General features: G+C 37.1%; 1 protein-coding gene across 5 annotated transcripts in view; it reads right to left on the bottom strand.

The window, feature by feature from the left end:
• prom1b (prominin 1 b) overlaps positions 1-13,377 on the bottom strand; it is a 29,833-nt gene that overhangs the window by 15,726 nt on the left and 730 nt on the right. For all 5 annotated transcript variants that reach the window (XM_053330943.1, XM_053330944.1, XM_053330945.1 and 2 more), the window contains exons 2-4: positions 3,395-3,456; positions 2,198-2,224; positions 1,887-2,092 (exon numbers count right to left, since the gene is read on the bottom strand). In XM_053330943.1, the coding sequence (XP_053186918.1) occupies positions 1,887-2,092; positions 2,198-2,224; positions 3,395-3,456 (295 nt within the window). The remainder of the gene's footprint in view (positions 1-1,886; positions 2,093-2,197; positions 2,225-3,394; positions 3,457-13,377) is intronic.

Below are 13,377 nucleotides of genomic sequence, written 5' to 3'. Positions count from 1 at the left end.
CCTGAGTGATGATGGGTAAGTAGGCTGCTTTGGTATCTTCCCAGTCGAGAGTTTGTGATCCAACACACACATCAGTAAGACATTCTGCTGTGTAAAAACTTTGTCAAGTTGTTACTCGTTATTTACTGTGAGGTGAAAAGTTTTCTGAAAGCTTGATAAATGTACGCAATATAACAGCCACTTTCCAAACATTGAGCCTCCTTTTAGAAAGTAATTTAGGAACACTGCTAAAATAAGGTTTGCGCTGGATGTCAGTCTTTATTTATGCTTTAACTCATTTTCTTTTTTTTGGTATCACTCCGTAAAGCACTTTAAGTAAGATTCATAAACTTGAACTTCCCCGCAAGCTTTCTTCTGTGAGTCATCTACCTCTTTTTATGATCCGTGTTCTTTGTGACTGCCACAGATTTAAGAAGGAAAATGAATGATGGATAAAGGCTTTCACCCAAATTCTGTGTTGTAATATATTGTGCCACACTAACTATAGTAAAAAAAAAAATGGGGAAAAGTCTCTGTACAGCTGAAGCAAGGTGAATAATGTTGTAACAGTTTTGTGTAATGTGGCATTTTGGTTGAGTATAAGGAACAATGTTAGTGTTTGTAATTTAATGTATTAAATTTACCTGCCAAAGCACTGAGCTCCTTTACTCAACAAGTCCTTTTAGCACTTGAAAAAATGTCTAGACTTTCATTTTTCAACAACGCAAGCTGAGACAGATAGAAAAGGAGAGAGAATTTGCTGTGTGAGAGGATAAAACAACCCTGGTCAGATAATATCTCCACATCTCCAAATAGCCACTCCACGCTTTGTGTGCACATATTTGAATGTGTGTGTGTGTATGCGTATGTGTGATGTGAAAGCACTCATTCATACAGAGAGCGCTCTCACAGTCAGCCAAGTGATATCACTAACGCCTAACTGTCCTGCACGGTTCGGATCACGTTTCTCTGACCCTGCACCTGCCTCACAGAGCAGGTACACTACATGCACGTCCCAGCCAGCGTGTGCATTTGTACTGTAAGTATATAATGTGAAGAGTCCTGTACTGTATATATGAGGCTACTATATATTTGTACTCCCACTGAAGTAAAAATCAAATTGTAGCATGATCAAATCATCTGAAAATGAAATATTTCTTTGTTTTTATGTGTGATCTAAACAATACACTCCTTGTGTCATCATGACTTAACTGTGTCTTTGCGTAATTCGCCAAAATGTAATATCTTATTCTGCTTAAATCTCATATTCAGGTTATTATATCTTAAATTGTAGCAACTCAAAATATTTTGTGCAAGATGTCAATGTAATTGACTTGCTTAAATAACCTCTGACCCCTACTTTCCAGTTTAAATGTACTTATACCTTCTTAACTTAAACAGCTAAACACCATTCCTGTCTTTTTCTACTTTTGTGACCAGTAGGTAACAAACTTGCTTGCATAGTTAAAGGTACTTTTGCTTCTGTTATGATGGTAGCTCTGGGATTGACTATAAAGTTATTAAGAGATGACACTGATGTTGTAAAGGTTTAAACATGGTTTAGAATGGTAGGTTAGATATGGTGAATATACATCATTTATGTGTTTTGTATGAATCTGTTATGTGTGAAGGAGGTTCCTTGAAAGAGAGGGAAAAATCTGTATGTACTGCATTTATCTCTCTTTTAACGAAAGAAAAAAACATTAAACATGAGCACAGTGTACAGAGTTGTGCCTCAGAGGTTCATGACTTTAAGTTTATATATTTGAAAATAAATGTATGCCAAAGTATATGCAACTCTACATGCACATGGTGTGTAAAGAATCACAGAAATCATAATCAGAAAAGACAAAATATTCATCTTTATCATCACTATATTGATAAAGACAGAGAAGAGGAGGACTCACATGATGAAGATGGTAGTGGCGACGAGTGAGGCGGTGTAAAACCCTCGCTGGCAGTCGGCGTTCTTCCTCTGCCTCTGGTGCATCTCCCCTCCGCAATTCTCACAGCATCGACACACACAGAACAGCAGGCCTATGACGGGGACGATGACCACGAAGATGATACCGATTAACCCACATATGAGGAATCCAGCCTCGTAGTGGATCCACTGCGGGAGGAGAGCATCAATCCATTCATCAGTCAACAGCCCTCAGATTGTCTCTTTATATCTTTATACCAACATGGTAGTGTGTAGTGTTAGAGAGGAGTTTACCTGTAGCAAAAGGACGACGTTTTCTGGCTGTGGCGCCGTATCACATTCACGTAGGTGTGTGGAGAAACACACACACACACACACACACACACACACACACACACACACACACACACACACACACACAGACAGAAACACACACACATTTACACACAAAGTCGTAGCAAGAAGAAAACAAAGAGAAACACAAAAAAAGGTCAGTTTGACAGCCAAGAGATTAGGATGTAGTAGAATTCCCACTTATAAAGAGGGATGTGAAGGCAACATCAAGAGCAAAGAAAAAAGACAGAAAATTTAAAAACGTGAAACTTAAAGCAAGAGAATCCCCCAAGAAGTCTCAATGACCTCTAAGCAGAGCGACAACAATGTAATCTGATTGTGAGTTTTACTGTTTTACTATTTACTTACTGTTGGTGCTTTAATATTACAAAAGCATAACATATTATATATAAATGTATAAAAATACCTCCTCTCCATATACATCTAAGGTAGCTCCTAATCTAAAAAGTGAAGTGAGTGCACTGCGCTCTTTCTAATGGCCAGCAAGGGACGACTCCATTGGTTGCAAAAAGAAGTCTCTGAGAAAATGACATCAATTCACACTTGATTGATATTCCTTCTGTAAATTATGCTCCCATTTAGAGTGAAATAAATGAAAAAGCAGGGTATGCTTTAAGGCGTGGTTAACTTATGATGGGCCAGTAGCTACCACAGCGACAATGTGACAACGTTGATAATGTAAAGTAACAATGGCGTAACTCGAGCTACACCTATTCCACAGCATGGTTTCAGTTAATGAGAGATAACTGTAACATTTTGATCATCTAAAAAAAAGTCTTGTTCAGCGTGTGGTGGTACTAAAAGACCCTTGAAGGAGTCGGCTGTTCAGATTTTCAGGTAAGTAAATGTTTGCTTTAATGGTTTTAGGCCATAGATAACGGAAACATTTCTATATCTACGTCAGCTTCAGCCTATCGTCCACACACGGTCATTTCTGAACTCTAAACTTGAGGCTTCAAACAGGTGACATCACAGTGACGACGTTGATGGGTTTTACATATTTCACTGTTAATTTAATTGAAAAAAAAAAAACTGGCACTTACAACAAAACTATTAAATGTATAAAATAATCAATTTCTCAGTACTGGGTAGATTATCGTAGCGCTGTCAAGATTATTGAATTTAAATCAAACATACCTTTCTCCATTCTTCTATTTTGATTCCTCCCATGTTTTGCTGAATGACTCTAACAATCAGATCTGAAAAAAAAGAAGAAAAATAGTGTTTAAATCTGTAGAAATATAATCCTTTATGTGAGTGTTTAACAGGAAGTACAGTTGGGTCGAGGTGTCTAATCAGCCAGATTTACAGACAATCAAATAACCTTCCAGTATAACATTTGAAAAGCTAAACTGGAGAGTACGAAATAAATAAAAAAATCCATTTATCCGTTCACGAGCAGACAACACAGATTATACAGATTCTTTTTTTTCGCCTCATTTCCGAGATCAGTATTTCCGCTGTATTTCCTCATATTCTGACAGCTGTGTGTTTGTGGGAGCTGTTTTGGTGTAGTTTGTGCCAAACGACCGTCCAGCTGTCTCTGTGTTTATGTAGGTCAACCAACCTTAAGCCTACCTGGACGGTGACTCACCCAGACTGTTAGTCAGCAGGTAAACAACGAGTCTTTTACACACACACACACACACACACACACACACACACACACACACAAACACACACGCACGGACACACACACACACACACACACAAACACACAAACGTTTCCATATTAACACTTGTACCAAAAACACACACTTTATTACAAGCAATTATAATAATCATGTCTGTATATGCCTCGAAACACTAGGGGTGTAAATCGCGAATTTCTTCTCGATACAATATAATATTGATTCAATGGACAAAGATTCGATGTTTGCCGATATCACAAAGTCTGTTACAATACGATTTCCATTCAATTCATTTCAGGAGTCAGCGATTGATATGAGACAATATCACATGCTGATTTAACACAAACGTGAGACGAACCACCTCACTTTACTCAATTTACTCATCATTAAATCAATGTATCATTACACCCCTACTAAACACAAGCATGCAAACAAACTCATTTATACATTTATATACAAATATACTGTATATGAACATTTAATACTATATGATGCTTGAAGTTATGCAGACGGTTAAGACAGCATTTCCCACAGTTAGCCATTAGTCTGTTAAATTTACCACATCTAAACAAAATAATGAATTAATTCGGAAATAAATCCTAACAAAGAGAGGTGAGATGTCTCCATTTATTTATTCTTTTATTCCAGGGATGTAGAAATGTCACATAGCAAGTCTTCTGTGAGAGATACGAGAGGTGCCACAGCTCACGCTAAGCAGATGGAGGCCAGTTTAGCATGTATATGCTGACACAGCTGTCACACACACACACACACACACACACACACACACACACACACACACGCTGTCTGGGTCTGGCCTTATGCTTTCACACCAGCTCACATTCAAGCATTTACAGGTATATTTCAGCATTTTGAGTCTAAAATACTCCGTCAATAGATTTGTTCGTATGCGTGTGTCCTCACCTTTAAAAAAAAAGAAGGTTTGAATAATAATATTGTTTAGAGGCGCTTCCTGCTGGCCTTGGAGTCTAAGGTGCACACTAGAGCTGACAGGAAGTTAACAAGCAACTATTTTGATCATCAAATGATTGTTTAAGTCGTTTTAGTGTAAGAAAAACGCTTCTTAAATGTGAGTATTTGAAGCTGTTATGTTTCATGTGTATATGATATGAACTGAGTATCTTTTGGACGGTTGGTTCAACAAAACAAGACATTTGAAGACTACACTTTAGCATTTTTCATTAATTTCTGCCATTTTATAAACAAAACAATGAACTGATAATGAAAATAAGTGTTAGTGGCATCACGAAAAACTTCTGCCAGAAATACACACTCACTGGCTACTTCATTAGGTACACCTGTGCAATCTAATTCAATCCAATACAACAGCTCTGCTTTAAATTCTACATTTATAAAGTTTGTACATTTTCAGTTTTTGTTGACATTGTGAGGAAGGTGATAATTCTACTTCATGTTTATTATCGAGGTCATACTAAGTGGTGGCGGCGCACTGGGGTGCATTATATTGAATGGTGTTCTTAATATTTGTTCTCATGTATGTTAATTTATGGAGTGGACAAACACCATTCAATTTAATGCAGCCTAATACACCACCATCACCCACTATGACCTCAAGTGGGTGATGGAGCTTTTGTTCTGGATTGAATTAGATTGCACAGGTCTAACTAATGAAGAGACCACTGAGTGTATTTTCTTTGTTTTGCGCCTTTTTTAATGCATTTTATTTTGTTTAACGATTGCCTGCAAAGTAAACAGCCTCTAAATCATGCAAGTTTTCAGTCTGCACTTTGGTAACATGTGAAAGTTTAAAAAAAAATGTCTCTGAATAAGCCTTTCTGGTGAGTAAAAGGGATTGTGATTTGGGGCATCTTTTGCAACCATATGGATAATCCTCTCAACACCATCCTCCTCCTCATGCTGGGAGACGCCTGCTTCACTTTTCTTTCGAACTTTTCTTAGCTGCCAAATAAAACAAGTATGACTGAAAGAAATCTCAGACCATCACCTAGCGTGCAGATCCATCTCTCTGTGTGTTAACCCTGCAGATGCAGCATATGACAGGCACATCTGAGTCGTGTTGATGCCACCTGTTGTTGCTCAGCTACTTAGTTAGCATTAGCCACCGAGGGCAGTTTAAGCTTAGACAGCTTAGTTCAGTGACCCAGTATATGAGGCAGCCACTGCAAACGAAAGGAGTGAGGAGGATAAACAACCATCAGAATTAGACCTGAAAGGATAAGCAAACACCACCGCCCAACATTAACTCAAGTTTCTGCTGCGATAGTGTAGAGGGCAGACATCAAACATACAGCCTCTCTATTGAGATGTTAACGTGATATTTTCTTTTTTTTGCGCTTTTTTTTGAAGATCTAGTTTCAATAAAGCAACTTTTTAGGTGTCAAATATGGTTATTTAACATTTTGTGCATGTTTCATAATGAAGGTTATATAAAGAATCCACAGTTGGCTTCATTAGTGTTTTACTGTGGAACAAACTGGACCCCAAACATTTGATTGACAACACAACAAACAAGCACAGCATACCCTATTAGACACTTTAAGACTAAAGGCATCAACAGCAAACCATCAAACACTACTGCTGCTCAGCTGCTATGATAAATAAGTCAGACCCTACAACCCCCTTACTGTAAAGTGTAAATGTAAGCTAGCTCAATCCCCTACGCTGACCTGCTCGGAGAGATTACTCACCTGCTCTGAGAAGGTGACGAAACCTTACCCAACCCAACAAACGTGTCTGTTGATTTGTTGTTTTTGTGAAAGAGCTACAGGAACACTTTTAACCCCATATACTTTGAAAGAAATATCTTACTAATGAAATTCAGGAGTGTCTATAAGAGTTTCCTTTAGATTGCAGCAAAATCTAAACAAACAGAAATAACTTCATGGTAAAAATGTTAAATACTTGTAACAGGATGTATTTCTATTTTTAACTACACTGAACTCGGAGTTTCTTTTCTATCCAGCAGGAGGGTTTTCCAGGTTTTAAGCACCATGTTGGGCAGTGTTAGCTCCCTGAACAGAGCTCCCGACTTTAACACTTTATATCCTCTATGAATGAATAAGTAAAAAGATCATTCTTAAACTATTAAAAAACAATTTAAAAATACATTTAGAGGAGATAGTGGAGTTATTGGCGGAGAAAAGTTAATACATTTCAGTTTTGAGCAGTGTCTCTCAACTAAAGCCTGATAGATAGCTCCACTGACAGCTTATATCAGTATTGGACCATATGTTTGATACTAAAAACTCATATTCAAATAACGATACTTATCCCGATATAGCACATTTTAATGAATTGAATCAATAGTTGGTCAGAGATTTGATGACAAGTAAACTCGTTACAAAGAAGAGTAATCCGCACAAAAGCTGACTTTAAAGACTCTAAAGAACTCAAAAATAATGCTGTAAACAAGTGATTTGCGTCACCAAAGATATAAGAGAAAAAAATTAAATAATGGACGTTTTTCTGTCATCATACAATATATATATCTTCATATCGCACAGCTCTATTTGATACATAGTATTTATTGAAATTAAAACTCATTTAAGTTAAGTTTAAGATACTTTAGAAACAGCATCACAAATACAGTTTGCCCATCAGGTGACATTTTTACTATTTTTCAACCAAAAATGATAAGACATTCATTTCCTTATTAGTCCCACGATGAGGAAATTTACATTATTGCAGAAAAGAGTAATGAACAATAAATAATAAGTACACAAGCAATAAAACAAACAATAGTCGTAAAAGAATACATATATAAATGTAATGTTGCACCTCATTTATACTTAGATTTCTTCATAAAAATCTCATCTAGTGGTTCATGTTTGTGTATAATATTACTTTATCGTTTGGGTTTTTGTATTTATTTGGGTGTCAGCCTCAATATCAATCAGGTTATATTCATCTGTTAAAACAAAATTGTCTCTGCTTGTTACGCCCAGTCAGTGACTCTCACTTCTCAGATTGTGTCATTTGAGTGATTTTTAGAGGCGTGAAAGATGTTTAACAATCGAGGAGCAGCCCTCTCACTTTCACAAGAAGTGAAACATCAAATGGTTTCAATAAACTGTGATTTTTCTAGTTTTCTATATAGTTAGTCATATTGTGACCACTGTGCTTGATCATGACCACATGTCAGGAACTGCTGCTTTAAAGTTACCACAAGACAGCAAGCAAAAATTGTAGTGTGATAAATATTGATTGTGGCTCCGTCACTCCTTTAGTTTCTTTGACAAAACGACACATTACAAACCACAACGTGAAGAAGACGTGATGCTGTAGAGAGAGGTGTCAAACTAATTTTGATATTAGTTCCTTTTTCAGATTATTTTACACAGAGGCTGCTGATTGATGTTCAATATATGGATATCTTAATTTTAATTTTCTGCAATTTTCATACTTTGCAAAGTTATCCAGTGGGCCGTATGTTTGACACCCCTGCTGTAAGGTGTGTGGACCGAACGAACTCGCATTACAACACAAGTCATGTTAGCTTTGCCAAACACATATTTAGTAAATCCTCACACCTGGAATCTATGTTTGAGTCTGTATTACACAAGTCTATAAGCGCTCTATGTTTTTCATGACACTGGGAGCTAAAGAAAGAAAGTTACATAGCCCAAAGTGAGCTGGAGCAAAATAACTAAGAGGATTATGTGAGATGAGTGTCTTTTTCCCCCTTTTTTTGCACAAGACACTTCATTAGTCCCACAGAGGCAGACGTTATATATTATATGATAAAGAAACTGGATAGGGTGGATTTAGAGAAAAGAAAGCACATTTATTTAACCTTTACATACTGTTCAGGGTCAAATTTGAACCATTTGTACCTTTTAGAGCTGCAAAAATCTTCCCTTAGCTATTCTGAATTTCCCTTTTTTTCATTGTCACTTTACATTTTCAAATGCTAATTTTACACCTTTTAAATTTGCCTTTTCTTTTTAAATGTAAGTAATGGAGATATAATGCATCTTTTTTTGTGTGTGTGCAACATTTTTGTATATGCAAAAGTCCAAATTTGGCCTGCGTTTATTCAAAAATTCAACAATAACCGGTCTTCATATTCTACAAAATGTTCTCCTGAACTATAAAATAGTAATCGTGAATGTCTTCTTTTTCCATAGATAAATATAATACACTGTTATCTCTCTGACCACTTCATTTAGGATTAATCAAACCTTTATTAATAAATGATGGGGAATTTGTGAATGTGAATTGGTGCAGAGACTAATCATGAGTCAGAATATGAACCGTATGTAAGGGTTAAAACATTCATACATGATAAATTAGACTTTTTGGGAAGTCTTTCCACCCTCGGCTTGTCTCAAAAACCGCTGTTAGACAACTAGCAATCTGATTTAAGACACTTGCTTCCTGATAAACAACCTGTATAACACCAATCACAGTAATTAAAACAAACAGACAAATACCAGCACTATGACCCACTTTCAGTATATGTCTGTGTGTGTGTGTGTGTGTGTGTGTGTGTGCCATCTGTAGTAGTGGTAGCTGCGCAGTGCTAGCATTAGCCCTGTGGATGCTAATCCTCTAATCTACCCTCTCTGTGTGTGTATCAGGAGGGATAAGACTTGCATAGTGAAAGAGCCCAAAATGCTTCTTCACTGCATATCCACAGATTTGTAACGAGGGATGAGTGAGTCAGGAGGAAAAGCCGGTGCCGGCGGAGGACCAACGATGACTCTCACTCATTTGGTTGTCTATTAAAGGCGTAGCTGTGAGCGGCTCTGCTGGAGGGACTGCGAGGTTGCATCAGACTGAACAGATTAATGAGTGATTAATGATTAAGATTGATCCACTTTAGACAATCCAAACTGATCGATCCAACTGATTGATGGAAATGTGATGTGGAGATTATGCGGTGTAGAAATGTTATCGTTGTGTTTCTGTGTTTTTGGGCATGTTAAACTTCACCCAATCTTAACCCCTGGCCCCGACCCATCAACTCTACAACAGCTTACTATGACCTCACTCAAGCCTCACTGTAGTGTGATGGTAAACACCGTTTTACAGGACAACATGATTCAATACGAGACCGGTTTTAAAGTAAAATACAACCATAAATATTGTCTGAAAGTACAAAAGTTTATATATCAGCTCGTAAAGTACAGTATACACAGTATATTTGATTATTAAATTGTATCAATGCTCATGTTTTCCATTTGTAAGTCCTCCTGTTTAACATACACAGCACGCTCATTAGCCAGAGATGCTAATCGATGATGTCGCAAGATTTTTCTCAGTGGCGGCCAATCACAGACAGTCGTGAACTTTTAGTTTGTTTTTAAGTGTTTGTACGGTTGAATGAGGATGGAAATCACGTTATGATTAAGAGGAAGAGTACATTATGAGAATACAACTAAATATTCAATGACTTACTGTTTAATTTATATTAATACAAATATACTACTAATACAAAAAACCTCACTGTACATTAAAAAATAATCATTACTTGTATCAGTTTTCTTGATTACAGGATAAAATCTTGATTATTAGAAACCTGTGATAGAACAGAAATCATTTCATCTATATTATTTTTTAAAGAAGCAACCATAATGTCTTATCAAGGTAGTTTTCTTGAAAAAACTACTTTAAATACTATAACTGTGTTACTTTCAAGTTGTTTCAGTTCAGTTTCTTTTTACCCAACAAGGCAGAAACAAAAGATCATTGTTTAATATAGCAACATGTATAAAAATTGTGTTTCAATGTTTAGAGATCGCTCTGTGAAAGATGTTTGAACAGTAGCAGCTGTGTTACTCTCACTTCTCACTTACAGCATTCAAAAACCTGCTTCCTTTGTAGTTAAATGCTATTTGTATTATTACTGTTTTATTATAAAGTTGTACTTTTTCAACCTGACCTGAATTTATACTTTTGCTGCATGTTCACATAATAATAAACAACAGAGTTTGGATTCATTTAAAAAAAAAGACTTTCTCTTGCATAGACGCCTTTATTTGAAAGTAGAGAGAAATTAGGAAGTTACGGGAGAGAGAGAGTGTGACATGCAGAAAGGTCCGCTGGCCGGGACTTGAACCGGGGGCTGCTGCGTACATGGCATGTGCTCTTAACCACTCGACCACCTGCGCGCCACTTCGGGTACATTTTTAGCAAAAAATCATCGTAAAAAAAAAGCTATTATGATAAGCAAAATGATAAATATTAAAATTACTAGAATAAAAAAACAAAAAACAAATATGTTAGAGTTTTTCAATTCAGTCTCTAATTTGTACCAAAGACATGTTGAATATTTCAAAGTTTCAAACTGTATCTGTCTTAGCAAATATTGATGTAACCTTTCTGTTTTTAGATGTAGAGATAAATGGTTTTATAATTAATTAAGTACTCAAACAGATAGCTTTTAATAGGTTTTCTTTACTCTGCTGCTGCCAACTGAGAATGGGCTCAGTTTCAACACTGTCACGTTTTTTGATTAACCTGCCAAACCTTTATACCTTTATGCAATGCAGGTATAAACAGCTACCAACGTCAGTCTACGTGTGTGTGTGTGTGTGTGTGTGTGTGTGTGTGTGTGTGTGAGAGTGTGAGTGTGTGTGTGTTTTTGTGTGTGTGTGTGTGAGTGTGAGTGTGTGATTTTGAATTCCTATGATATGTGATGCGGGGGTGGTGTGACATCAGGTGGTCTACCTGTGCGTGTGTGTGTGAGACGGTGAATCATACATTGGAGAGTCCCTGGCAGAAGCAGCATATGGTCCAGTGGATTAAGGTATTACGCAGTGATGCAGGTGACTGAGAAAGCCTCCTCTAATCGCTGATCTGCTAATTGATTACCTAGCCAGCGGCCCTAACCCTGGACACTAAAATGGCAGCAACTTAAAACCTTCAATCCTATTGCTTGGTGTCATCCTCCAACGTGACCACTCATAGTTGTACATGCAGTACACAAACAAACCACTTTTAGGTCCAACTCTAAACATCCATCACTGGGTTATGGGAGCAAGAGAGCAGCATTCACCTTGCGCGTGTGTGTGTGTATGTGTGTGTGTGTGTGTATTGATTACGTGGCAGACCTGATCACCTTTTTATCACCATGAGCACAGAGAGGATCACTTGCTATTGATCCAGTACTTGCTCTATTAATCTGCTCATAACATTATGAGATCAACGGACCATCAATGTAATGCACACTTTTCGAGGACATGACCTTTTGACCCCAGGACATGTTACCTGAGGGCAGCCACTTGGGGAGGAGTGACATTTTTGGGGAAAGATATGTAACAGATTCACAACAGCTGCAGTGTGCAAACACTTCCTGCCACAGCGGTGTCTTTGAGGTTTTTTGGACTTTGTTGTTTAGTTTGTGATAGGTATAGATAGGCTCGTGGTTCCCAACTTTTCTGGCGTGTGACCCTTTAAAACAAAAAAATCTGTACTTGTGAACCATTGACACAGGTAACAGCCTCTGCTCACATGAGTTGTGAGCACTTAAACCAAAGAGTTAGCTTTACTTCTCAGATATTTAGTTTTTTAGAGAATATCTAGTATTTTACAGAAAAAAGGTGGAAATGTGGGAAAAAATAAGTATTTTATGTAACCAAAACATTTTACTTTTGGCTTTTTATCATTTTAATGAGCTTCTAACCCTTGACATGTATATTGGGACCCTTGGAGGGGGTTTCTGACCCCAGGTTGGGAGCACCTGAGCTAGACTTCATAAAAACGTGATGGTTTGACCAAATACAGACATTATACACTAGCTGTGATACACTATCACAGCTATCAAAACTGATTCTGGGCACTGATAATTGTTATTATAATATATTATCATATCAATATACTTAGATTCAATCCACTGTCTTTAACTCCTATTCCTGCTGCCACATCTCATAGTGGCAGTGTGATGGATGGCCATTACAGTATAACAGATCGTATTTTGCTTTCCCTTCACCCCAATTGACATTTGTCAGTCAGAGATTTTGCCACCATGGTAGCCCCTCCTTTAATATCATTGACACCTTCATGGCAAAAATATTGAATGAACTTCTTTAACAGACAACCATCAACAATCTAGTTATTCATCTGTAAACTTTTACCCAATTGAGTTTCTACATCATAATATACAGTATAGTGTGATCTAAAATTACACATGCAGCTGAACCCTAAGTCACACTCTTAATATAGTAAGCAACACCTTTTGCTATGTATAGACTAGATTTACATTTCCAGGTAGCCTATACTGGACATCTTTGGCACAACCATGTCCTCTGGGGTGAAATTTGTGATCCCTAAGTTAATGCTTTGGGGTCAGAATTCTTACATAAAATGCATTATGTGTCCCTAAATACGTTTTCAGTGGCAGTACAGCTGAGGTTCCTAATCAGGTGACTGAACCTAAAGAGTATTTGAGAAGCTGTTGTAACACCTGTTATGACCACATTTTACATAAGCCTGAAATGGGTTTTAACATGAAGAACGACTTATAATAGTTATAATAAGTTAATT

This window comes from Scomber japonicus, chromosome 2 (genome assembly GCF_027409825.1).
Source record: "Scomber japonicus isolate fScoJap1 chromosome 2, fScoJap1.pri, whole genome shotgun sequence".
In the NCBI taxonomy this organism is placed as follows: domain Eukaryota; kingdom Metazoa; phylum Chordata; class Actinopteri; order Scombriformes; family Scombridae; genus Scomber; species Scomber japonicus.
This window is presented reverse-complemented; position numbering and strand designations above follow the sequence as displayed.